The 26450-nt window shown below is 41.1% G+C and overlaps 1 protein-coding gene across 2 annotated transcripts in view; it reads right to left on the bottom strand.

Annotated features, from left to right (window-relative positions):
* FRAS1 (Fraser extracellular matrix complex subunit 1) overlaps positions 1-26450 on the bottom strand; it is a 326081-nt gene that overhangs the window by 170715 nt on the left and 128916 nt on the right. For both annotated transcript variants that reach the window (XR_006104125.1, XM_042469094.1), the window contains exons 5-12: positions 24690-24849; positions 22619-22752; positions 16788-16871; positions 15385-15486; positions 15096-15287; positions 8413-8502; positions 4021-4168; positions 303-446 (exon numbers count right to left, since the gene is read on the bottom strand). Coding sequence is in view for 1 of the 2 variants with exons in the window: in XM_042469094.1 (XP_042325028.1) it covers positions 303-446; positions 4021-4168; positions 8413-8502; positions 15096-15287; positions 15385-15486; positions 16788-16871; positions 22619-22752; positions 24690-24849 (1054 nt within the window). In the remaining variant the exon portion in view is untranslated. The remainder of the gene's footprint in view (positions 1-302; positions 447-4020; positions 4169-8412; positions 8503-15095; positions 15288-15384; positions 15487-16787; positions 16872-22618; positions 22753-24689; positions 24850-26450) is intronic.

Below are 26450 nucleotides of genomic sequence, written 5' to 3' on the forward strand. Positions count from 1 at the left end.
CATTTTCCTGGACTCAGGACTCAAAAGTAGTGAGCACTTGCCGCCAACCACCATCTTATGAACAAGAACCAGGAAGATCAGACCACCTAATTCAGTAGGTTTAATTCTGACTGGCAACAGCTTTCTGAGATTGTGGCAGGATTCCTTCCCAGCCCTACCAAGAGAAACATGTTGGTCTCATACTGAAGTATTAACTAGGCATGATCCCCCTTAGCTTTTAAAAATAGACAATACTGAGTGTGTTCAAGGTGACACGATGGTATACTTCCAACATTAGGGAGCAGGCCAGAGGAAGATGTTACCTAAGCAAAGTCCAGTATCCTCATAGAATCCAGATCCACAGCTGGCTACACAGTGCCCATTCTGCAGTTTCTTGGTTATATCACGGCAGGTGTCACAGCGATTGAAAGCCTGTGAGCAGGTCAAGCAATCTGAATGGCACTGACCTGTCATGAGGAAACAAGCACTGTCAGCTGCAGTAGGGCACATGGGAGTAAATGATGTGGGTGCACACATGTACATATATACACCTTCCCCAATGAGAGGACGGCAGTTGTGTCCTGCAGCAACAGAAGTTTGCATACTGTGGTCTCCTGTGGTTCTTCAAATTGGTTTTCAATGAGAAAACCAGTGATCACAGACAGATTTATCTGGAAAGTAGCCTGCTGAGCCCTACTTCCTCTGCAATCCACAGAGGTGAAAGAATGTAGCCAGCATTCTAGGAAGATGTGTGTGTGTGCGTGCACATGTTAGTTAATATTTAAATACAATCCAATCTAATTCATAGTTCCTGAACTTGTATGTGAACTGGCACTGAATCGTCCTTTGCATTTTTCATACTTCAAATTTTGCAATGCAGTTCTCTGATTAAAAATGCTTATGAAAACTGCAGACATTGTGGGAAAAATTCATATAGAAATAAATATATTCAGGGAAATTGGGTACAAAAGAGCAGACATACAGGAAAAAGTGCTTGCAAGGAACATATTTGTTGATAATATGTACTCTCACATCAATTCCAATTTATGGCAACCCTCTCCTAGGATTTTCTTGGCAAGGTATGTTCAGTGGGGTGACTGTCATTGCCTTCCTCTTTGGCTTAGAGAATGTGACTTGCCCAAAGGTCTCACACAACAGATTTCAATGGCTGAGTGGGGATTTGAACTCTGATCTACTCAAACTATTACACCACACTGGTTGTGAAAAATATATACAGTAGAGGAAATGACATAAAAATGCACATAAATTTTTGTGTACATGAAAATGCACATCTGTACAGCTGAAAAGAGGCAAATGGTATAGAAAGCAAAACAAACAGTTATCCATTCCTAGTCTAAAGCACACTGTGAGCTGCAGTAGGGCAGCAGAAAGGTCCAACAAAGCAGTTAGTACATCACTGTCAATTGAAGGTGGGCCTTAGAGGTGGCATATTATTAGGGGGTCTAAGCACACTAGTCTTAGCAAGAACGTGAAAATGTTATTTTGGGAGGGCTACAACTCCAGTTCACATATAAATAGGGTCATGACCACAAGGCATTGAAAATGACTGTATTTCAGTAATTATCTACAAGCTAGGCACAACCACCCAACTAGCCAACATGAGAGACAGTTTCATTCCCCTACTCTTTTCTGTTCTTGAAATAATTTCCCTCTGAAGAACAATCTCTACATCATCAGTAACATTTAAAACAAGAGTAGGGTAGGGAATCCACTCTGGATTCTGCAAAGCAGCTATCCAAGGTGCTCAAAGCCCCTTTCCAAAATAGGTTCAGCACCTTGGATAGACCCTTTAAACTTCAGATAAAAATTCAGACCCATGTCATCATCCCACTGGCATCAGACCCACCAGCCATCACTGGATGGACCATGTGGAGCTCATCCTGCATCTTTTTAAGCCTCCAGCAGCCCCATTCACCATTCCTGACAGCTGTTGGAAGTGACTACAGAGACCCTGTAGCCAGGTGGGGGGGAGGGGGGAGGGTTGGTCGGGCAGCACAGGAGCCAGGTGAGCAGGAGGACCCTGAGGCAGAAGATGGGCGAGGAGGAACTCCACCCAGGGGCTGGCCCATAAAAGGTGAGAGACAGGTGGACGAGAGGAGGGGCGCCAAACACGGAAGATTGGGGCGTGCGCAGGCAGCCGTGGCAGGGAATAGCAGAGTCTCCAGGTGTCCAGGACGGGTTGGCTGCCCCGTGACCCTACAAGGGAAACATAGTCTGCTAAGGGTGGGCCCGCATGAAGAGAGGGACTTTCGGTACCCACACAAGGGTGACTGGCGGAGACAGACGAAAGAGACTTTGGAGGGCGAGTGGTGGGATCCCTGAAGGGCCCAGTGGGAGCAGCGTCCGGGACCGGAGCTGAAGGAGAAGGCCAAGTCGGAGCATTTGGAGAAGTACATGGGCAGCGGCCCATGTGAGGAAGCGGCCGACAGAACCCAGGACCTGTAAGAGCGGGCAGCTGACACCCTACCCTTCGGTGAAGTAACTGGGGTGGGAGCCCAAAGAGAACTGGACATTTAGTTTGTTGTGCTTAGGTGAAAGTTTGTTGAGTAAAGTTTGGAGCATTCAAGCGGAGCTATTGTGGTTTTTGGGAAAGCAAAACTAAGGTAGCTACACGTGCACCAGAAACATGTCTCAAGGAGTCAATGCCCCGCCCACAGACCCCAATGTGACAACCAACCCCAATGCATGTAATGTACAGGCTAACTCCACTCAAGGAACGCAAGCCTTCAGTAGATTCACAAAATCTTTATTCAGTAAGCAGAGTACACCACAGTACATAGTTGTAATATGTACTACATAAAATACTGTACATAGTTTTGTTAGGACTAAATTTTTTTTTTAGTTGCACCATATCCTCACAAAGGCTTTCATCCCGTTTTTCAATAATTCAAAACATACTGTCTTCTCAGTATGCTTCCTTCTCCCCATGCCAAGCTCAGCTTCCCATAAGAACAACCTTGATATTCAAAGTACATACTTCCTCCCTATACATCTGATCATTATCCCATGCCATAACTGAGACATAATCTTTCCTTTTCCCAACATCACCAACAGAATAGCAAAATCCATCATCCCACATTAACACACATATGCCCAAACACAGCAATTAAGTATGACATGTGTGGATCATGAGCCTGACAATGCAGTCTCAGGAAGTCCATGCCAAATTGCCAGTCTGTAAAGGGGTGGAAGATTTTATGCTTTTATTCTTTTATCCAGCCAAACATTTAATGGCTGTGAACCAGCATGGCTTAATGGTTTGAGTGTTGGACTACGGAGATTATTGCATGGAGAAAATGACCCGAAATAGATTCCGGATTGAAAACTCAAAACCAGGTATTTTCGCATGTAAAATTGCAACCGTTGCCACTGGGCGGCTACAACCCAGGTCCCAACTGTGCTCAGCAGGCTGTTTTGCAAAAACGGGAGCTTTCTGTTTTTGCAAAGTAGCTGGCTGAGCACAGCTGGGACCTAGGTTATAGTTGCCCGGCAGAAGTGGTGATGATTTTACATGTGATAATACCTAGTTTTGAGTTTGCAATCCTCCATCTATTTTGGGTCTTTTTTCTCCATGTGATAACCTCCTATGACTCTGGAGACCTGCTCAGCCATGAAATCCACTGGGTGACCCTGGGCAAGTCACATTCTCTCAGCCTCAGAGGAGCGCAATGGCACCCCCTCTGAACAAGTTTAGCAAGAAAACCCCTTTATAGGTTTGTCTTAGGGTCACTGTAAGTCAGAAACAACTTGAAGGCACACAACAACAAAGGTGGTAGAAGAGTCTTTGTTCTTATTCTTTAATCCAATCAAACATTTAGTACCTCTGGGCAAGCAGAAACTCCCCCCCCCCCCTTTCGATCAGTATTTAAGAAGGATTCCGCCCGCCCCCCACATTATTTGTTTCCAAACCAAAAAGTATCTATTCTAAACAGTTTCTAAAAACTAGGTGTCAGGGATTTTTTGAAAAGTAGTTTAGAACTCTAAACAGATCAACAAAAATTTAATGTTCATGCAAAATACCTGGTTGGCACTGAGGGCAACATTCTCCTGGCACAGCAACAGCCACACTGCCTGAGGGACAAGTTGGGCAAGACTGAGCATAGCAGACCACTTCAGAGTCCCAGCATTCACATTCACGGCACAGACCTTCCTTCCACTTTTCTCCACTCTATATTCGAGAAAACATTCAAGGCCATTTAAATGCTTTTCAATACTATTTATTTATTACACTTTCATTCTGCTCAGGATGGTATTTGTGGTTAGCCATCTCCCCTCCATTTTTCTTGTCAAAATATTTATATCTCACCCTATATCTGAATGCTCTCAGGATGGCATACAACTTAAGCAGTTTAAAATCATTTAAAATTCAAAACAATAATGTAATTTCAACAGACTAAAAGCACATTAAACAATTTAACAGGTAAAACAGGGTTAAAACAGTTTAAAACCATTGACATGTACATTTTGGAATAAATCAATTACAGTAGGCTTTCATAAAAAGCCATTGTTTCCACTTAGCTCCAGAATGCAGCAGACAAAGACATTTCACAAGTGATGTGCCAAAGCAGGGAAGACTCTCTCCCAAGTCTTCACACAGTATATTGCTCCCACTGATGGAGCACGAAGTAGGGCCTCAACCAAATCCTGTGAGATGGATTAGTATGGGAGCTAAAATATATTTCTCACTCTCCCTCATCACACAAATGATCATTATGGCTGAGTGAGGATTTGAACCTGGTGTTCAATTTTTGCAAGCTTGGCTTGTAGAGATAGCACTGCAACTACTACTGTACCGGCCAGTTCCGGAGAAGTCTGTGGTAATACCAGGCCAGGATTTCCATGCAGAGATTAATGGGGGACCCTCACCAGAATGAATAGGAGGGTCCCACAACTAAGCTGAATTTACTTCCACATTTTGAAGTGGAGCAATACATAAAATCACCTAAAGGGGAGTATGACTTGATGAATCTGAGCACTGATACCTTCTAAAGGGCTGGTGGAGAACAAGAAGGATCAGAGACACAGCCAGAAATGAACTGAATACGTCCAGCAAGATATCATAGCCAGATGCTTCCCTAATCCTTCCCAGCTCTTCACCAGCCATGGTGACTGTGGGGGGTGAGGGGAGCAACTACAATGAGACAATCCTGGAAGTGGTTAGAGGAGCACTGTAGCTTAGGTCCATCTGAGAAACATTTATACTATACTGGATGATTTGGGATCTCAGCCTATTTATGGATATTACAGTTTCAGAATTTCAGAACAGTCCTTCCCTTACAGGAGAATACTTCACAAGCCCATCTTGATAAATGGCTAAATTGGCCTTGTCTTGTAGCTTTGACAAGGGAACAGCCCAACTTGCCTCTGAATGCTTTGATGCAGGCTCAGATGTTACAGTTCAGACAAAATTGATCTCTTTCCCTTGATTGTATCGATTATGCTGTTAGGAGCCATTCAGTTGTACAAATGCAGTAGGCAATATCATCATTCATTTGCTAGCATAAGGGTAGTCCTCCAAATTATAATAAAAGAGCAAATGTCTGAGAGGAAGGGAGCCATAAAAATATTGATTAAGGCAATCCCATTCTAATAAGGCCAGCAATCAAGGAAAAGCTTTTCAAAATAATTTTGAAGTCTTCGAGCTGTGCCTTTCTGATGCAAACCTCCCTGGTCCTGCTTCTTCCACCCTTCTCTGTGGCCACTGTACCTCATGACTGGATCAATAGCTCATGGATAGGAGACAACCTTTGCACATTTGGCTCATATAGTGTATGTTATTGCATGTTTGGCTAGCTTGGCTCTGGTGTATTAGTGTCCCGTGATTTTTCTTTTTGTGCCACCAGGAAAATTGACAAAAGCATGGAACAGCTTTCAGCTCCTTGCAGCCAAATAGGCAACTTATCAGAAAGAGTAGAAAGCTCAAGAACAAGCTCTCCACGAATTGATGTTAGAAATGGCTAGTTTTTCATTTTGAACAAGACCAGCCGGACATGCTGGGGTAGGGAAAGAGAGAGAAATGGGAGGTTCCCAAAACTAAAGCAGCTTTGGAGGTGCAACTGAACTTGATGCAGGTTGTGCAGCAGCACTGCCTGCTAAAGAATTCATTTGCCTCAAGTACACTCTGCAGCTATCTACTTGTTTGTTTAATTGCAAATATTGATATACAGTCAGCCCTCTGTATCCAGGGATTCTACATCCATGGATTCCACCATCCAGGACTAGGAAATATCCACCCCCAAAATACATTCCAAAAGCAAATTTGGATTTTGCCATTTTATACGTGAGATACCATTTTACTATGGCACTATATACAATGAGACTTGAGCATCCATGGATTTTGGTATCAATGTGGGGTCCTGGTACCAAATCCCAGTAGACACTACTATACTGCTTATATCCTAAAATTTCAAAGCAGTATACATCAATAAAATTTATAATGTATACAATACACCAACTCAGTGAAGACAAACACAAATTCTTTGTCAAGTCCAAGAAATAGATGTTGAGTTGGACAACATAGGAAATACTTGCTCAAATAAATATGCTTTTAATATGCACCGAAGCCTTAGAATCATTGGAGCGTGTTGAAGTTCCAATGAAACAACATACCACATAGCAGGTGCATATTAAATGGTATGCCTAGCTCTGAATGACTGCTGAGTGGAGTATGTGGCATTAGCAGTAAGGCATCTTTCAATCAACGATCTCTTAATTTGGTCCTTAAGATGTTTTGAACTTCAGCTCCCATAAGCCCCAGTTAGCCAGACCAACAGTCAAGAATTCTGGGAGATTTAGTTCAAAAATCTGGAAGACCAAAAAATAAAAACCACTACTCTAGATGACTTAAGAGAACAAATGATTCTATCAGGGTCTACATCCATTGTAGATCTGTAAATGAAGCAAAAATTTCAGAGGGGCTCCCCAGTGAAGGAGTGCAGAGAGTTGAGATGTGCTTAGCTGCTCTGCCTCCTCTCTAGCATTCCCAACAACCCAGCCAGATTGTCCTCCTTGGGAATGGGCTGAAGCAGGAAATCTATTTGTACATGTTCTGAAATCTGAAGGGAGTAAACGCATGTAGATCACATCTCCCATTCCCATCCCCAACACATGGAGGGTGGTGGGAGTGGACTTTTGGGAATTTGAGGGAGGATAGGATCATTGACCACATTCCCAATCCCCCATTTCACAGGAAGGAAAATGTATGAGGAGTGGACACCTGGACAAGTTTCTAGTGTTCATTCATCCAGAGAAAACTAAACAAGAAAGGAAGACCCCTGAAATTTCTCACAGCTCACAAAAGTAAGCAAACACATAATGTTAAGAGTGGATTCCTTGAGCATTCTGACAGTGGTAGTTACAAAAGAATATCTGCTAAGCTTTCAGGCAATAGCTAGCTACCTGGAGTGAGGGGGGGGGGGGGGGAGATTGATAGGTTTCCAACACACTTTAAACATTAGAGCCAGCAACTTGGCATCTGATGGTACATAGTGCCCACAAAGGCTTATCATACTGCCCCGCCATGTGAAGTGCCTCCTTCCACAATAGGTTGCTCAAATATTTTGAAACTCAGACCAAATGTTTGCTTAATATGTCCTTTCTTGACTTTGATGACTCACCAGACCACTATAGCAATTATTTTGTGATGAGCAATTGCCCTAAGGCAACCATTTTGAAGTGGCACACACCTGTCACAGTTTCTCATATTTCCAAACATGTCCATAGGCCCAGAACGCTGGAGGCACCACTAGCATGAGCAAGAAGCAGATTCCCAAAATACAGGGAAGCCCACGGAGTAGATAAGGACTAGCTAAGCATGTGATGCCTTCTATTGAGTTCTGTGCAGCCTATGCATGTTTACACACTCTGTTACTCCCATCTAAGTACACATAAGATTGCACTCTGCTCTACCTAGTTGCTGTAAAGGGCAAAAGGTACCCAGTATGTTGAACCTGCAATACCTGGAAACCAGATGTCCTCTTCATCTGCTCCTCTTATTTTTAAGTGTCAGTCAGTGTACCTGTATTTCTCTGCTTTCTGTAGCTTAAGGGCTAGAGACTTGCTTTAAAAAATAAAAAAGGAGGACAAGCAAGAAAGTACATATTCTATTCAGTGCAGAAATCAGTGTTCAGTCCAAAAGAACTTCCATATTTGCATGATGTGCAAAGAAGATGGAAACACTGGACTATAATTCCCAGAATTTGTCAGTATGAGAACAGTGGCCATGTGGGCTGGGGGATTCTGTGAGATGTAGTCCAAACAAATAACTTTTCCAACCTCTGACATGGTGTGTACCTACATAGGCTAAGTTCTATAGCTTGTGCTTTTATGCTAGCATTCCCTTTTAGAAGAGTATCTACCTCTATGTTTATCTACCATTAAGTTTTACATGCTACAAATTATCTGGCTACTTACATCTTTGGTATGCTCTTTATAAACACAGGGCCGACCTCTTGAAATACATTCTGGACAGCACTTGCCTTCTAAATGAACTAATTCTTCATCCTGTGGAGAAAAGGGGCAGCCACAGAAAGATTATTGAGAATTAGCATTTTCCCCCCCCAAATGATACTGGCAGAAGAAGATAGTGGGAGGCTAGCCATTTTTCACATCAGAATGCAGTCTTTGGGATTCTATTTCCCTTTATCATTCCTACAGCCCATTCCATCGCTCTTTGTTCTTTTCCAAAAGATATGTGTGTTTAAATACCATTGTGGAAGTAAAATTAAACCCCACCAATTTCACTTGAAGGGCCATAATTCTGACACTAGACTGGCTCAAGACAAGAGGCATGTGGATACAGTTTCACAGATAGAATCCAGTTTGTACAGCTATGAGAATCAGTTTGCTTGATACAGTACATATCACATTTCCATCAGAATTTTCTTCTGGAGGGGGTACAACTATGTATGCTTTTTAGTCATACAGATATCCTTACACAGAGAGGAATGCTCATGATTGACCCCTGACCTTCAGAAGTAAACAGGTCCTTGAATTTACAGTGCTTTGGTCCAAGTCCCAACAACTAGATTCTTACAAATACTACGTTTTTGGTCTACAGTTCCCAGAACTCTGCAACCAACATCTGGCTGGGGAATTCTGACAGTGTAATCCAAAAAAGTAATATTTCTAAGATGTGGACCAACCTTTCCCAAGTTGGTGACCTGAAGGTGCCACTTTGGATTCCATATGAGAAGGAAGTGCGATATAAATTAAAATAACTAAATAAATAGCCTAAAACTTCTATAACTGCATGTTGTTTGAGACACAGATATACCCATATATCCAAATATATGTTATAAATGCACTCACAGATCCTTGAAAGGTGTTACATTTCCACATATGCATGCTATTTTGGGTTGCTTGGTTTATTTTACATATTTTTCTCCCACCTTGTAAAAGTCATTCCCAAGGGTGGGCCTCAAAGTGTGTGTGTGTGTGTGTGTGTGTGTGTGTGTGTGTGTGTGTGTGTGAAATATGTAATATGGTGTGGAAGACAAATGTTAGAAAACACCACCACCTAAAACAGCAAATGACACAGCAATAAAATAAAATAAACAAAAACTTGAAAAATTAAGCACAGATAAAATCTGCAATTTACAATCTCTAGAACAGTAAAAAAAAAAAAAAACAGTTTCTCCTGATACTGAAGTTAATGAGCCCAAATCTACTGAATAGCAAGTTGAACTGAGTTCAATCTGCCATTCTAGTCTCCCTACAAAGGGATTTCCAGAGATTAGAGGCAGCCACTGAGAAGGTCCTATTTCATGACTCCACCAGCTGTACCTGTGAAGATGGTGAGACCAAGAGAAGATTCTCTACTGAGAATCTCAGGGCTCAGGCAGGTTCATAAAGGGAGACACAGGCCCGTTCCACACGGGCCTTTGTGCCACCCCCGTCATGTGCTAGGGGTTGGCCGAGGACCTAACGTCCATACCAGTCTCACCCCTAGCACGTGACGGGAGCGTAAAAATGGCAGCGCCCTATACACATGGGTGTGGCCATTTTTACGTGCTGGACACTTCCCCCTTGCCTTGCGAAGTTACAAGTGCGCCATTTGTGAGCTCGTGCGTCGCAAGCACGGCGCAAAAAGAAGCCGCTTTTTGTGGCTTCTTTTTCTGCCGCCGGGAAGCCTCCCCGTTTGGAGGCTGAGGCTTCCTGGTGGTGGAAATGGAGGTGGCGGCAGACCGCCACTTTCAGGCGGTCTGTAACGCACCAAGATCTTCCAGATAGCCTAGATATAAACTATATATGTCTTCATAGGTCTTAACCAGCATTTAGAATTGTTCCTAGAAACAAACAAGCACCTAGTAGAAATGCAGCAGCAAAGGAGTTGTATCATACTGAAGATATTCAGGTATCTTAAGATATACAGATATCTTAAGGTATATAGATGATCCTTTATAGAGTAGAGAATTCTACTCTGAAGCTACAGAGCAGCTTAAACATTAGCACCATTTTGGCAAAGTAATGGACTGAGAGCAAATGCTCTCATTACTTAGCCTAATCTTGTACAAGTCTACTCAGCAACAAGTTGAACTGATTTCAGTTGGGCTTTACTGCCAGGTATGAGTTTATACTATGAAAATCTAACACATCTAAATATGTGCATGCATGGATTTACATAGTCTACACTAACTTCTGAACTCTGATCTGCACATGGCAACTATGATTGCTGCATGGCTTTACTTAATGTTAAAGAAATAATGCTGCAACTCATGAGAGTGGATATAGGAGAAAATGTTAAAAGCTGCACAAAATATCTCACTTGTGGCATAATATAAAAAAGAGCTAAACAAAACCCCAAGTAAGTTAACATGGCCTTCACAGAAAGCAACATGCTATCCATCTTTTATATAGGAGAACCTATAGTCAATGTTGACAATTTCTGGAGAGAATATTTCAAGAACACCCTCATCCAACCTGGTGCCCTCCTGATATTAAAGACTATAACCTCTATCATCCTAATATTATAGACTATAACCTCTATCATCTCCAGGCAGCATGGTTGGAGAATACAGTCCCCAAAAATGTAGGTTAACTGTGGAAACATGTATTTAAAAACTTTTGTGGCAATGAAAGAGCCTTTGTCACAGTGCATGCTCTTAACATTCCAGGCTTCTGCTTTTACCTAGCCAAGCATGCATAAGTACACACTACATTTAAAAAGGAAGGACAAATAGGCATGGGGCAAGGCAATCTTTGCCAAATAAAAGTGCCTTCTCTGCCAAGATTCCAGGCTGGGGAGTATCATTGAAGATAACTGTCTTACTTTTCAATGCCCAGCTTACAATGTGATAGGAGGGGCAGGACTGGAACAACTGAAAAGAAAGTCACGTCAACAGTGTACACAGTCTTCTCATGCAATTCCTGTGGTAACACTATGTCCTAAAAATAAAAGGGAAAAAACACTTGTTCTGTACTAATCCCACCCTCCAGGACATTTTCATTTTCAATTTTAAATGTTGATAACCCACTTAGAGAGACAGTATGGTGCAGTAGTTTGAATGTTGGACTTGGATTCTGGGAGATCAGGATTTGAACCAGGGAAACTCATTGGATGACAATGGGCAAGTCATACAGGGAAACCCAGGCAAGACAATGGGCAAGACTAAGGATGGCATCTCCTCTCTGAATGCCTGCCTTGAGTAGGTAATGGGCTGGATGAGGGAAAACAAACTCAGGTTGAAACCAGAGAAAACAGAGATACTTGCGATAGGAACCTCATGTCTGGGCAGCGAAATTTGTCAATCAGTCCTGGATTGGGTCACACTTCCCCTAAAGGACAAAATCTGTTGTTTGGGAGTACTCCTGGATACATCACTACAGTTGTCATCTCAAATAGATGTGATAGCCAAGAGTGCTTGGTACCAACTTTGGTTGATATGCCAACTGCGTCCCTACCTCGACCGAAAGGACCTTGAAGTAGTACATACTCTGGTAACCTCTCGTCTTGATTTCTGTAATGTGCTCTACATGGGGCTACCCTTGTACCAAGATCAGAAGCTTCAATTAGTTCAAAACATGGCAGCCAGATTGGTCACCGGTTCTTCAAGGTTTGATCATATAACACCATTTTTAAAAGATCTTCACTGGCTGCCAATCTGCTTCCTTTAAAGTCCTACATGGCTTGGGCCCAAGTTACTTATGGGAACTCCTCTCCCTACATAACCCACCCCCCATTCTCAGAATATCAGGGAAGAACTTGCTGGAATCAAAAATGACCAGACTAGCTTCAACTTCCCTAAGAACCTTCACAGTAGCTGCTCCTAGATTATGGAACAATTTCCTGGAAGAGACTTTCAAGAGGGCAGTTAAGATGGATGTCTTCTGATGAGCATACCCACTTGACTCTGCATGAGATACATGGATCCATCTTTTTGATTAGGATCAGAATACATTACTCCCACTGTCGCTTTCGATAATGTGTTTATTAATTGTTAAACTGTTTAATTGTTATATGTTTTTTATATTTCATTGACCAGATTTGTAATTGTATATTTATACTAGGTTGTAATCCTACCTCGATCCACCTGGAAGAGGCGAGAAAATATAAATAAAATGTTTATTAATATTATTATTATACTCTTTGTGTGTCAGAAGAAAGCAATTGCAAATCCTGTCTGAACAAATCTTGCCATGAAAACTCTGACGGGTATGTGTGCATATGTGCCCTGTCCCTTCAAATCACTTGTCAATTTATGGCAACCCCATGAAATTCCAAGGGTTTCTTAGGTAAGAAATACTCAGAGATGGTTCTTTCAGTTCCATCCTCTAAAATATAGCCTACAGTACCTAGTATTTTTTGACAATCTTCCATCCAAGTACTAACCAGAGCTGTTCCTGCTTAGCTTCAAAATCTAAAATGAGACAAAGTTTGGTGCCTTTGATAGAAATCTTCAAATTTCCTACTTCCTCTACTCATGATTATTATTTTTTAAAGCTGGATTTGGATTTGGATTGTAGAGCCCTTCAAACAAAGGATGCCATCAGATTACTCTTTTCTGACCACCCTGACTGCTACTCTGTTATCACTCTGGCTATTCACTGCAGGGAACAGATATATTAAGCACAAGCCTGCAAGAAATAGAAATTCCACCGTCTTCAGAAAAAGATTTTAACATCCACAGTGACCCAGTCTCTTTAAAAAGATCTCCCAAATGCCTCTCTCAGTGTAGCAAGAGTTGCAATGACAGTACAAAGGACTGCAAGATCTTCCTAACAGTTCACTATTTGTCAACAACCTTCTCCTCCTCTTTGCAAAATAGTACCGATGATGATTAAATGATTAAGACACAATAATACCCCATTTGCCTGAGAACTTACAAACAATCTCTTGAGGATGGCAGTTGAATGCTTGGCAGCAGATTAATCCACACTGACTTGCTGCTAGAGCATAGCATCTCACGCTCTACTTCTAGTTCCCCAACTCCTGTCTGCTAAATCCTACACCTGCTTAACCCATCAGGGATTGATGCCAAGTCTGTGGCCTCATTACAGTTTAAAGAGAGTATGTGACCAGAAAAATTAATTCTTCCCCAACCAAGGATGAAACCCACTGCGACTAGGCTTCGATTTAGCTCTGGTTTACTGATGCAGCTGTCCTGGATACAGAGGGAGCTTGAAAAGTTGGGAGGTTTTAAAGCAGAGATATTCTACCTGCTTCATGGAAAAACACAGATATCAACTCTGAGGCCACTAAGTTAAAATACATCACTGGTAATAAGCAGCACTGGGCATGCTAGTCTCAAAAATATTTATGGCCTGTTACAGACTGCCAAAATAAAGCTGCTTCGGGTCTCTTTGGAGGTATGCTGTTTAAATGATGCATGCACCCTAAGAATCCGGAAGCTGCACCAAAGCTGCACTCCAGTGCTTAGAAATGGAGTGTGGCTTTGGCGCGACCTCCGGACTCTTAGGACCCATGCATCATTTAAATAGCATACCTCCAAAGAGACCCAAAGCAGCTTTATTTTGGCAGTCTGTAACAGGCCTATATATAGCAATTTAACCCAAATTCTACACCCAAACTGCTGAATTCTAAAACCTGGGTTAAAAATGTATATTTGCAATGAAAGCTGATGGTTCCTATTTCAGTGGGGTGGGGAATTTACTCCCAGTTTTAGCCCAAACTTTAGTTATCAAAGGTGTTTTATCCTGCTCCCAGAACTGGTTCAGCACTTTGGACAGATCTTTTACGCTAAGATCAAGAGTGGATCCATGGTCTTAACCGACATCACAGTCATCAGCCTTTACACGTTTGTGAAATGTCTCTTGTTTGGTGTCATTTATACTGTGTGAGTTTCCCCCACACAGTGGGGTTAGAGAAGGAAGTGTTGTACGAAGATGAGACCAATATCCTGGGGTTCAGGAGCAGATGTTACTGCTGTGTGCTGCTAGCTCACATAGGAAAGCATCAGAATTACTTGTTGGAACATCTCTTTGAACCATAAAAAGTGTTTTGATGCAGGAGGAGCTCTTTCCAAAAAGAATGAGGACAGATATATAGGTTTGGCCACCAAAACAGAAACCATAAGAAAAGTGATAGTGGTAAAAGAAAATGTCATACCTGGATGCATTTTGGAAGAAACCTTCTAGTGGCCTCTAAAATGGTCAAAATGATTTTCTACTTATGTAAAGCTGACGTTTCCTGGTTGTTTCAATTTATATGTACATATTGTTATGTTTTGAATAAAAAAAATTGCTGAAATCTGGTCAACTACTCTCCCTTTTTGTGGTGTGGGAATGTATCCCTCATTTTTTTTTCCTCTGGTGCCAAATTTTCAGTTAAAGAATTAATGCTCAGAAAGACACCTATTTCATTAACTGAAGCTTACTTGCAGGATCTTCCAAACAGTTCACTGTTTGTCAACAGCCTTCTCCTCCTCTTTGCAAAATAGTAATGACAATGATTAAATGATTAAGACACAATAATACCCCATTTGCCTGAGAACTTACTTTGTTGGCTTTCTTAGCTACCTGGAGGCTTTGTTAGCTACCTGAAAACCTTCACAGAAAAGGCCACCCAGAAATCTTACAATAAATAAATAAATAAAACGTAGTACTTAAGACAGTTCAAAATGTAATCATATACTTACCAGGGAACACCTCACTTGGAGACACTCTGCATTCCAGCAAGTGACCTGACCTCCATCACATATACAGAACTCGCAGTGAGTAGTATTCCACATCTCGTTGTTGTACCTGATGGTGCCATTATGGACACAGCTCCCTTTGGAAGGTACACACTCCTCACAGCATTTTCCAGAGGGCTGCACTTTGTTCTCTCCCTAGGAATGCAATAATTCAGAGTACGCAGCAATAGAAAGAAAAGCCTGTTCCCAAGATCCCAAAGGATTATCCCATTGTTCTAAGGTCAGGCATTACCTCCTGGCAGGTCAGTAGGGTGCAGTTTTTTCTCAAGCACTTGGTCTCTCCTCTGTCACAAATACAGGTTGTGCAGGAGTCTTTCTTCCACTGCTCTCCATGCTGCCCAACACAAAGGAGGTTATGTTCTAATTATTCAGTTTATAAATGAAGGGGTCTTGTAGCACCTCTAAGATTAGCCAAGAGAAAGATGTTAGTAGTGAAGCTGTAGAAATAATGCACTCTGACACCGCTTTAATTGCCATGGCTCTATCCTATAAAATCTTGAAATCTGTAGTTTTGTGTGGCACCAGCACTCTTTGACAGAGAAGCCTAAAGGTCTTTCAAACTATAAATCCCAGGATTCCAGGATGGGATTACAGCACTTAAAGTGGTGTCAAAATGCATTATTTCTACAGTGTAGATGCACCCACAGTCTTCTTTGTCAGGTGCATGGAGTGAAGCACCTGCAGACAGACACATATACGAATGGATGTGTTGTAAAGGTGTGTGACTGTGTATGTGTGTGTGTGTGAACAGAAAAGCAAAGCATATGTGATGATTTGACAAATTCAGTTTTAATGATAGTCATAAAGAGTAGACAGTGGACAAAGTTGGTAGACAGGATCAGCATCAAGCCAATACGAAAGGTAAACAGGAATAGTGGAAGAAATTCTTCTCCTGCTGTAGGGTTTGGGATAAGGACCAGAACAGAGATTTAATAAAGTGGGCATTAGAACCTACTTGTGGCTAGGATGTATATGTAGTACAACATTGGCTCTGTTCAAATCACTGTGAATGGATGAGTTTATGGATATATATTCAGTTTATTTTAACTATCAATGTTAACATGAAGTAGAGGCCTGTAGCCATGAAAAACAAGATTCAAACCCTCACCTAGACATGAAACTCAACTGAAAATCTTGCACTGAGTCTCTTCCACTCCAACCTCTTTAGCCACACAAAGTGGTTCTACAGATAAAATTGGAAGTGAGGAACTATTTAACCTGATCTGTTGGGAATTACAACCTGACAATGCCTGGGAGGGTCCCATGTTCCCCACCTCTGTTATAATATTATGCATGTCTTCCTGATTATAGAGCACTAACCTTCACCAAGAATGCCTGTCATTCCTCTTCCCCAATTCCTCGCCCACCACTTTACAAAATATGTTAACAGTAACAGTCTTATCTATACTTGTGAACTGAGTTACCTCTTGCCAGCACATTCCTTTCTGTGCCTAATCCCTTTTAGTTCATTAGGCTTCCCAGAATGAAGGAGGGAAAGCAGTTAATTTGCAAAGAAATAAAACCCACCAGAGAAATTATTACCTCTGGCAAAGACCTCAAGTGCAAGAATAGTACAGATATGTGTCACACAGCTCATGTCAAGTTGGTTCTTGTATATTTTAATCAAAGAGTTACCTCATATGCTCTCCCAGATATGGAGCAGGATTTCTGAGTACATTCCGGGCAGCATTTTCCAGCTGGTACAATGACACTTTCACCCTAAGCACCAACCGGAGAAATAAAGAAAGCAAATATAAATGAGCAAAGATCAATAACTATTCCTTTTTATATCTACTTGTTTTCTAGATTACTGTATGACTTCCAAAATCCTTCTATCAGCAGCATGACCACAGGCTCTTGTCCAAAAAGGGACTTCCAGAAAGCAACAACAACCACAAAGCCCCCAAAAACTGTTTCTCAAGTTTTTGTTGTTTGCTTTTGTTGTTGATGATGTTTTGGGGCTATGCCAACAACACCGAATTTGCCTGCAAAAACGTTGCCCAGTCTGGCATTGTCACCTAGCTTTGCCTTTGGGACTGGATATGGCTTGAAAAGAAAACCAACATGTTTCAGTGGTTTGAGTGTTGGACTAGGATGCCAAGAGATCAGAATTTGAATCCCTAATCAGCCATAGCTGTCCACTGGGTAACCTTGAGCAAGTCACATTCTCTCAGCCTAAGAGAAAGGAAAAGGTGCACCTCTTCTGAATAAACCTAGGAGTCAACTTGGAGGCACATTAGATGGACATAACAATATGGTGTCAACTTGGAGGTACAAAATAATAATATGTCTCATGAGTCACATGTTTTCCACCCATCACCTAGTTACTCTATCATTCTATAATAATCACAAAAGGTACCTTCTCACCTGGCATCTCATTTGAATGCATTTTGATTTTAATACTGGACTGTTCCTCCCATCAGCTTAAAAACACATCTGATGCCATTCATTGGATACCTGGGGAAAATAGCTAAAGCTCTGAAAAATTGAACTCTGAAGATGAATTCCAGCAAATCTAAGAGAAACCCACTAGTTCTAAGGGAGATAGCAATGAAACTTCAGCTATGGCTCTCCCTTAAAAGTGGCAGCTAGTGGCTCCAGAGTCAATAGAGTAGCAGTAAGTGCCAGTGTAAGCTGTTCCTGAGTCTCGGCTGCAAGGAAAATATAAATAAAATACATAGGCAGATGGGCAGGGAGAGACAGACAGACAGTCTCCTCTGGGTTTTTGAACTTGAACCACACCCCCGAGACATATCCCATATCTTTAAAAACACCTTTAAAATTTCGACTTTGAAACAAAAACAGTCTGAATGCACTATTCCACTGCCATCACTGCACCCCTGAAATGAGGGGAAAACATCACCCCATATCCATGACTGCAGAGCCTATCTCAACCTCCTTTTGCTTTCTCCAGTCCTTCACATTTAGTTTGTCTTCTCCAATGCTTCACAGCCTGTCCTACTGACAGACATTTAGCTAGTACAGGAATAAAAGGCAGTGGAGAAAAAAAATGGAAGTGAAGAATGAACAGGGTAGGATTCCCACCATTAAGATTAATGCATTTTCCATCAGAGTCTTTTGTTAGGAAATCCATCAAAGATTTCTAAAATTAGCTGAAGGGGGATTGTGTTGCTGTTTTTGCATTAGCGCAAAGATTTGCAGTTTGATTATTCACACCCTCCTCATGTCACCAATAAATTTCTTACATGTTCCATGGCATTCGAATGACTGGCTGATTAAATATTAGCACGATCAATTTTGAGATAACGGCACATCGAAGAGGAAGGGTGAGATGGAAACATTTAGGTATTTTTCATAAATTTCTTCTAAGGCTCATTTCTTTTAGCTCTTCATCTCCGCTAAAGAACTGAGCAAAATGTAGAACATTTTTTAGTATGCCTCCCCCCACTAAAACAGTTTATATACCCTCATCAAAAAAATAGCTGGTATTACTAATGTGAACACCTGGCTCCTTAAAAAGCAGGTGGGGGAATCTTAAAAGAGAAACAGTTTATGGCATGACGATTTTCCCTGCCTGCTGCTTTCCTGGCCAAGGTTTCTGCTAGTAACTTGGATGACTAACCCTATGCATCAAGGGAGCTATTTTGCTGAGTGTTTTGTTTAAAACAGAATGTACTGAGGAGCATGAAGGGGGAGAAAAGTATCAAAAATATTGATGCCAACTTTTTTTAAAAAAAGTTGTGTCAATTTGAAGTAAAGGGAACCAAGCTTTAAAAAATGAAAGGTTAGAGAAAGGAAAGGGGGGCTGAGATGGGCTCTGGGATCATGGAGAAGGAGTTAAATTTTTCTCCACCTTGAAGGAAGAGAAGTGGCAGTGGAGTGGTACTTCCAATTTAATCCAAACTTTAAAGAAAAGCATTAGTTATGCTGGCTGGGGGAAAGTTGAGAAATGTCATCAAAAAAGTAACTTTTAAAGCTCTGCGAGGGGTGGACAACTAGTAATTTCCCAGCTGTACTCAGCAATTAAGGTTAGAAATGCTGTCCACAAATGGAATGGAAAGACGAATGACAACCCCTTGCTTGGTGAGAACAAGGTGTTTTAAAAAATGTTTTATTGTCACAGTCTGCCTTCCTCATCAGTGATGCATTTTATACCATATACAAGGCTACGACTCCTGACCTGAATTTTCAACAGGTTTTAAACCAGGGCTTGGCAATGGCATGCCACAAATAGCACATTAAAGGTAACTAATTCCTTTTTGCAATCACTAAGTTATATTACAATTGCAATATAATGCGGGATAAGAACTCCTTTTTTAAAATAGAATTTTAGCCCTTTTACAGCTAAAAGGGCTATATAACCTCTGTGCTTTGGTACATTTTGCACCACAGGCCAGTGGCTTGTAGCATTCTGTATTTACAGACAGACAGACAGACAGACAGACAGCTATATTAGATATTTCTGAATAACAAGAAAGTAAAGCCCTAGATTTTTAAAAAGACTATAAAAGTAACTAAGTACTTTCAAGGGCTTGGAACTCTAATTATTTTCAAAGTGACTTTCCAAGCTGTGCAATAATAAACACACACACATATTAAACCTCTGGCTCTCTGCCTAAACTAAGCATTGGATTTGGTGCAGCATTTTGATCAAGGCCATGAGATATAAATTGGACATCAAGGGTGATTAGCCTGCTTTACAGGGCTGTCATTAGGAACTGTTGCTGTTGTGCACCTTTAAGTCGTTTCTGGCTTATGGCAAGCCTGAAGTGACCCTATCACAGGGTTTTCTGGGGCTGAGAGTGTGTATTCGGCCAAAGGTCAACCAGTGCATTTCCATGACTGAACAGGAAACTGAACACTGATCTTCAGAGTCGCAGTCAGCCACTACAACACTTTTGCTCTTATTAAGAATTACTGGGACAATATAACTGAAGAACTCTGATCATTTATGACAAACATTATGTTTATTTGCAGACATGAAACTTAAATATGTACTTAAATTGATCTATCATGCCAATGCATGCCAACTGTTGACTGGAATGTATATTCAATTTCTCTCAACATTCCATCCTAATCAAGAGAATTCACAAGTGGAACAAATCATGCAAGAGAGACCTTTCAGTGTGCTGTGCAAATAACAGTCTAAACATTCTTACAGGATAGTAAGTAGTTTTCATGTCTTTCCTTTTCAAGATTTTCCTCAGGACTGCCTCTGCAATATGGAACGCCACTAGATTCACCACTTGCAGGCTTCTGCACAGGGTCAGAGCTAGCTTCCCCTTGTATTGTCATTTAATGTTTAACATTTAAAATGGTTTTACATTTTTTTAACGAGTATGGAATAAGAAGACACCAGCTAGATGCAGAGGCAGCAGTGGAATTGCTGATGGCCCTGGGGGCTAGCTCTGAGAACTGAGAACTCATGCTATAAGATAGGAAATAAATATTTTAATTAATAAATAAATAGGTGGTTCTGGGGAAAGAAAAACTCCTAAGATGCCAGGAAAACAGGTCCACTACCCACCGTCTACCCTGCTTAACAGGTCCTGCCATAGAAAAAGGAACAAAAGAGAACAAGTTACACAACAGCAGTTGCTCCTCTAACACACACACACACACACACACACATTGCTAGCCTCCAAGAAAGAAGAGAGAGCAATGAAGAGTAGTTCTATTGTTTTGAATGTCTGTTGGATCAAAGGAACGGTGGGCAAGAGGACTGGGTCAATCACCTATGTTTCCCCCGTCCCTCTTTTCACAGTGCCTTTGGTCCAGCAAAGAGGGACAATGAAAAGTACAACCATTGTTTTGAATGCCTGGTGGATCAAAGGCAGTGTGAGAAGAGGGACAGGGGAAAACAACTTGCTGCAGACCATTTTCTCAGTCCATGCCTGTTGAAGGGTGCATCTACACTGTAGAAATAATGTATTGTGACACTATTTTCAGGGCTGTAGCTCCATTCCATGGAATCCTGGGATGTGTAGTTTTACAGGCTCTTCAGCTTTTTCTGCCAAAGAGTATCTCACAAAATTAAAAATCCCAGGATTGTGTTGGATGGAGCCATGGTAGTTAAAGTGGTGTCAAACTGCATTATTTATACAGTGTAGATGCACCCTTTAACAGGCATTCAAAAGAATAAGCTCCATACTACCTCCCCCTCTGCATTCTCTTAGCAGTGTGCAAGAGGGGATCCCATGATAGGGAAGGTGCAGACAGAGACAGGTGTGTCTATGTGTGTCCACAAGCATTTTCATGGGAAGAAGAAGAACCAGCACTGAAGAGTGATCACAATGGCTGCTCTTTAAAGCAGCAGAGGGGGACTGGTGAGGATCCCATTTCTACTTCTTGCTGTTAGGCCATCAGCACCTCAACCTCCCTCTGCACCTAGTTGAGTGTCTTCTTATTCCACACTCATTACATTTTTCTCTCTCTAACATCTGCTCCAACTTCTTGTAGGAAGACACACTGGTTATATTGACACTGTTATTATCAGTCTACTAAGGATTCTGAGAAGGTCTACATCATCAATGGTATGACTACACTGAACTTCTACTGAAAGGGAGAATTCAGGGAACCAATTTTTTCTTTTGGTTACTGTAATTTATCCCTACCACAAGTTGTTTGCAACTCTGTGTGTGTGTGTACATTCAAATCACCTGTCAACTTACGGTAACCCCATGAATTTTTCATAGGGTTTCCTTAGGCAAGGATATGGTTCTGCCAGTTTCTTCCTCTGAAACATAGCCTACATCACCTGGTATACATTGGTGGTCTCCCATCCAGGTACTAACCAAGGCTGGTCCTGCTTAGCTTCCAAGATCAGGCAGGATGTAGACAGCTACAGTGTACTATTCTAAATAGGCATTACTCTTCCTGAAGCTGACCCAAATAATCAGTGGTCAGGTAGGCATGTAATATATTCATTCATTCATTCATTCACTCATTCATTCATTCATTCACTGGATGTATATCCTGTCTTTCTCCCAAAACTGGATACTGTCAGATTGTCATGCAACTGATCAGATTCAAACCTAATGACATGAAGATCAATCAGATTAAAGTATCTCCTTCTCTCACTGAGAATGAATAGTTTCCCCCTTTTGTTCTCTTTCAACTTCTAAAACAGGGGACTCACTCTACAGAGGGCAAACTTTTCAATGAAAAACTTGCTCATGTACTTCCATAGTTTGGAAACCTAACTTTTGGGGACTGTAATTTGTAGAGCCCTCCAAACAACATGGTTGTTAGTGCCAGTGGACATAATAGCTGGAGGATTCTAAGACTCTAACTTTTACAAACGCTGCCCATTTCAGCTCAAATCTACTTAGCAGTGGTTGGGGGGGGGGGGGTCAGACAATGTCGACAATCGAATTCTAATTTATATTTTCAGTAATGATGGTCTTTTGCCTGGGCAGCAACTTCCAATGAGGATATACATCACCTAATTATGTTTTTTAAAAGCTAATAAAATGCAAAGTAGTTGACAGCATGCATAATCTTACCTCATTACACAATACAGGCTGACAGAGCACCGTAAAGCACTCCACAGTCCCATTCCGACAAATACATTTGGCACACTGGCTGAATCGCCACTCCTCACCGTCCCGGAAAATCTGGCCATCAAAAGAGCAGGTCTCTAAAAGGCATTGGAGAGAACATTTTTTTCTTCTTTCATGAAATATTCTAGAGGTTGTGAGATCACATGGGCAAATTCACCACAAAGTAATGCTTTTCTGTACCACTTCTTTACTTACCATTGTCCTATAAACCTGTCTTTTATGTTAAAATGTAAATGCAACGGCACATGGAAGTCTTTCATCTAAAACTAGAATGCCCTTGCTTAGCCACAGCTTTTTGCAAAATAATAATAATAAAATGTATTTATATTTCCCACCTCTCCCAAGGATCGAGAGAGGATTACATCAATAAAATAATACAATAATACAAATACAATTGATAAAACACTAATACTGAATTTGCCACATTCCTATTAGTTCTCTAAAAAACAGTTCATCAGTAGCCAATAATCACAGTCGAGAGTGGAACATCATCATAAGCTTTTATACTGAGTCTGATGGATAAGCCCGCTGGAAGACTAACTATTAGTTAGCCCTAATAAAAGTACAGTCAGCCCTCCATATCCATGGATTTTTTTTTATCCATGGTTTGAAAATATTTTTAAAATTTAGAAATTCTCATACGCAAACCTTGATTTTGCCATTTTATGAAAGGGACACCATCTTACTGTGCCATTATTATTTAATGGGACTTGAGTATCCATGATTTTGGTATCCACGAGGGGTCCTGAAACCAAACCCCAGAGAATACCAAGGGGCCACTGCACTGCCTCCTCACTGATTTCTTAATTTTTCTTGTGGATCAATATTTCTTAATTTGATTTATGAGTAACTTGGAAAATACCTAATTTGGCCATTCAAGTGCCAGATTTCAAATGGATGAAGATGAGTAATTTCTATCAGGAAAAGGACTTTCACTCTTAGAGGATTTCCTTCTCTTCAGCTACAAGGGAATAGATGTCAGTTTGGCTTCTACTCAAAATTCCACTTCAGCCTTACAAACTGCTATATTTTCCTTTTATTCTCAGCCTGCTAAGGAACCTGTGAAAAGGCTTGAAATAAATCCAACTATTGAAGAGAGAGAGAGAGAGAGAGAGAGAGAGAGAGAGAGAGAGAGAGAGTGTGTGTGTGTGTGTGTGTGTGTGTGTGTGTGTGTATATATATATATATATTTACTGGAGGAATCAGCTGTTATGTATCTTTTCATCCCAATATGCCTAGGTGTAATCTGAAACTTTGATGACACCTAGTAAAGCCTAAATCATTGGTTCTTTATTTGTAGAACTTCAGATGTTGTTGTACTACAACTCTTAGAATCATTCAGCGCTGGATCTGCTGGCCAAGGCTGATGGAAGCTGGCATTCAACATTTGTGGTCCCCAGAATGAGAGCCACTAGCCTAAGATATTTTAGTCTTCATCTCTTCATCCACTCCATCTTAAAACTGTGACCGTTCAGACTTCATGACTACAATAACAAGTCAGCTTTTTTCTCTTCTTTCCTAAAAACCTCCAAACTTGGTTTCCATAACATTTTATGTGATTAAGAGACTTGCTGGTCTGAAAGGCACATCTGTAATTCTGTTGATACTTCATCAGTCCCTATTAAAGCTATGGACTTTTCTCTGCTGTATTCCTCACACAGGACCAACCCAAGATAATTTGCTACTTGAAGTGAAGGACATGATGGCATCCCTTTTGCTGTTCCATATTCAGAAAATGACTGGACTCCTAGCTGGCTTTTTTATTTTGATACTAGGAGTGGGATAGCATCCTCCACCACGCCTGAAGTAGCAGCATCACAGGTATCTCCCACTGTCCTTTTTGATAAAACTAGCTGTAAACAAAACTAATACATGACAGCAAGAGAAAAGTTATATCCATCTGTGGGAGTTACATTCAACTAGTGGGCAGTGTTAGCAGCAGCAAGTCTACTTATATTTTCAAGGAACAAAAATCACCAATCAGCACAAATCACCTGCCTTCACACTTCCTCACCTCCACTGCCAAGACACTGTGGACAACACTTTTCTTGACTGTCAGATTTCACTTGACTTCTCTCACAAGGAATGTCAGGGCAAGGTTTGGGGTTGCAAAAAACCTCTCCATTTGCACATGAGCAGGTTGTACATCCAGAACCTGTCCATTCTGTCCCATGCTGCAGGTAAAAATAGAGAGGAAACACTCATCAGCCATTTATTGACAAAGTAGAGATTAATATTCCCAGGGGCCTACCTTAGACATTATTTCCCCTCTTTGTGACCTAATACATGAGCTATACATGGGCTGAGTCCTCAGAACCCCCTCCCCAATACAAAACAAACAAACAATATTTTTTAAAAGGAGAAGCCACAAGGAAGTATGAACTTTCTTCTAAAATAAGTCCCACCCCATAGACCTCATACTTTGCTTTGATATAAAATAAGGTTTTTGGAGAACTGGGAGTGGATGTCTGGCAAAACCACCTGGCATTATATTTACATTGCTATTTGTATTTACACTTATACTTATATTTATACTTATTCCTTTTATTTATGTTCTGCATATATACTGGCCTTAGGCCCAAGGGGACTTAGATAATTAAAACAAGATAATGCTAACAAAACCTGATAATAAAAAGTTAAAGCACAATTAAATAAGGTTTATTAAAACATCACTGATATTTAAACTGTGTGATTCATTTTTAAAGCCTAACAAAGGTAAAAATACAGCACACACATCCCATAAAAATGTTCTTGTAACCAAGTAGTTCATCATCAAATACCTTTTTGAATAATAAGAAGGCCTTTGCCTGCAGGTAAAAGGAAAGCAAAGAGGGGACCAGACTAGTCTTCCATGGAAGGCAATTCCACAGTCTGGGAGCAGCCATCAAGAAAGCGCTCTCCAGTTGCATCCACATTGTAGAAATAATCCAGGTTGACACCACTGTAACTGCCACTGCTCACTGCTATGGAATCCTTAGTTTTCTCTGTCAGAGAGCTCTGATGCCACAACAAATTACACTTCCCAGAATTCCATAGCATAGATCCATGGCAGTTAAAATAGGGTCATCCTGGATTACCTCTGCAGCCTCCCAAATCCTTACCAAATGCTCTTGTGACAGTGCCGGCACCAAGAGAAAGCTTCCCCTGGGGATCTTTAAACTCGGGCAAATTCATATAGGAAGACATAATCTTTCAGAAAGTCTGGATTTAAGCCATACAGAACTTTATCCATCATGAAACATGCTCCGAATTGTGTCCAGAAACAAACCAGTAGCAGGGAAAACTGTTTCAACAAGGGAGTTAATGTTCCCTGTAGCTGGCTCTAGTTAGCACCCTGGTCACAGAATTTTGGTAGTAATTTACTGCAGCCCTTAGTAAATCCTTTGAGTAACTGGACAAGGACCATCCAGACATGCCCAACAAAATCTAACCTCTTGATGAAAATAAAGCACTAAAAGATGTAGATCACACCATGTAATGCTTGTCTTTGTTTTGATCATCTTCCTGAACTTACCGTGACACATGCCCCTCACTTCTCTTAAGTAGTATGCATGTTCCAGGCATGCATTACTTTACTTAGCTGGGGAGTGGCATAGATTGTTGTTGTTGTTGTTGTGGACAAGATCACCAGGAACATAAGGTTTTTCAGAAATATTTAAGTTTATTTTCAAATACATGATGAGCATTGACAGAACCACACAGCTTTATTCCCACAAACAGCAAATTCTATTGCTATACTTCAGATCTTCAGAGAGACAACCAGCCATCCTTGTAT

This window comes from Sceloporus undulatus, chromosome 5 (assembly GCF_019175285.1).
Source record: "Sceloporus undulatus isolate JIND9_A2432 ecotype Alabama chromosome 5, SceUnd_v1.1, whole genome shotgun sequence".
NCBI classification, from domain to species: Eukaryota; Metazoa; Chordata; class Lepidosauria; order Squamata; family Phrynosomatidae; genus Sceloporus; species Sceloporus undulatus.